Source organism: Sinocyclocheilus grahami, unplaced genomic scaffold, assembly GCF_001515645.1.
Source record: "Sinocyclocheilus grahami isolate Dianchi unplaced genomic scaffold, SAMN03320097.WGS_v1.1 scaffold20065.1, whole genome shotgun sequence".
Lineage (NCBI taxonomy): Eukaryota > Metazoa > Chordata > Actinopteri > Cypriniformes > Cyprinidae > Sinocyclocheilus > Sinocyclocheilus grahami.
This window is the reverse complement of record NW_015517864.1, coordinates 2367-3298: the sequence shown is the minus strand read 5'-3', so window position 1 is coordinate 3298 and position 932 is coordinate 2367. Positions and strand designations below refer to the sequence as shown.

The window sequence follows — 932 nt, the reverse complement described above, 5'->3', positions numbered from 1 at the left end:
TTTTTAGGTTCAAATAAGCAGTTGTACTCACTTGTCAAAGGCCTCCATCCTCTGTTTAAGCTCAATCTCTCGGCTCCGCACAGATTCGATTTCTTTCAGCAGGGCTTGTCTTTGAGCATAAATCTCCTTTTCCTCTATCTGGATCAATTAAAACATTGAAGACTCAACAATGGGTTTGTATTTAGCGTGTATTAGTTGACAGTAGAGAGACTCAGTACCTCCTGGGATTTCTGTAACCTCTCGATGGCGTTTTTCTCTCGGCTCATCAGAGCCTCAGACTTCAGCTCAAACGTTCTCTCCATGTCTCTCCGCAGCTCCAGGATTTCTCTCCGCGAGGCCTCCTTCTCGTCTCTCTTCACCTTTACGATCTCCACCTCCATGAAGTGCTGCAGCTGCGTGAAGACGGTACAAGCGCTCTGTTGAGATCTTGAGCGCTATTACAATGTAAACTCCTGGAAAGGATGAGGGAATAAACACAGTCGGACCTTTGCTTTGAGCTCCACCTGCGCTTGCTCCTGTATCTCCTTCCTGTACTCCGCAAGCTTGGCCTCGACTGATGGCCAGCGGTCACCTCTGTGCCGAAGCACTTCATACTCCTCGTCAATCAGCTGCAGCTTCTCAACTTCAAAACGGTCAAAGATGAAGCGGAAATATTGTTAGACTCTTTCATGATGTTTAATATGACTGAAAGGAATTTCAAATGAACAGGTGAAATAAAATCCAGACTCTTTTTGCATCTTGAGGTAGATTTTGGCAGAACATTTTTTTTGTGAAATTCTGTGCTAATGGAGTTAAATATGGCAAAATATTGAAAAACTATAGATAATTTATTTGTCCTCGCAGTGGCACATACATAACACAAACACATAACCGGTCAAAAGTGTTTTTTTAATGTTTTTGAAAGAAGTCTCTTCTGCTCACAAAGGCTGCAT

General features: G+C 43.0%; 1 protein-coding gene across 1 annotated transcript in view; it reads right to left on the bottom strand.

The window, feature by feature from the left end:
* Window positions 1–31: 31 nt before the first annotated feature.
* Window positions 32–932, bottom strand: part of LOC107579771 (oral-facial-digital syndrome 1 protein homolog) — a gene marked incomplete at its 3' end in the record, with an annotated part of 3197 nt that continues 2296 nt past the window's right edge. Inside the window, exons 5-7 of the mRNA XM_016265566.1 lie at window positions 486–622; window positions 219–392; window positions 32–138 (exon numbers count right to left, since the gene is read on the bottom strand). Coding sequence (XP_016121052.1) covers window positions 32–138; window positions 219–392; window positions 486–622 — 418 coding nt within the window. The remainder of the gene's footprint in view (window positions 139–218; window positions 393–485; window positions 623–932) is intronic.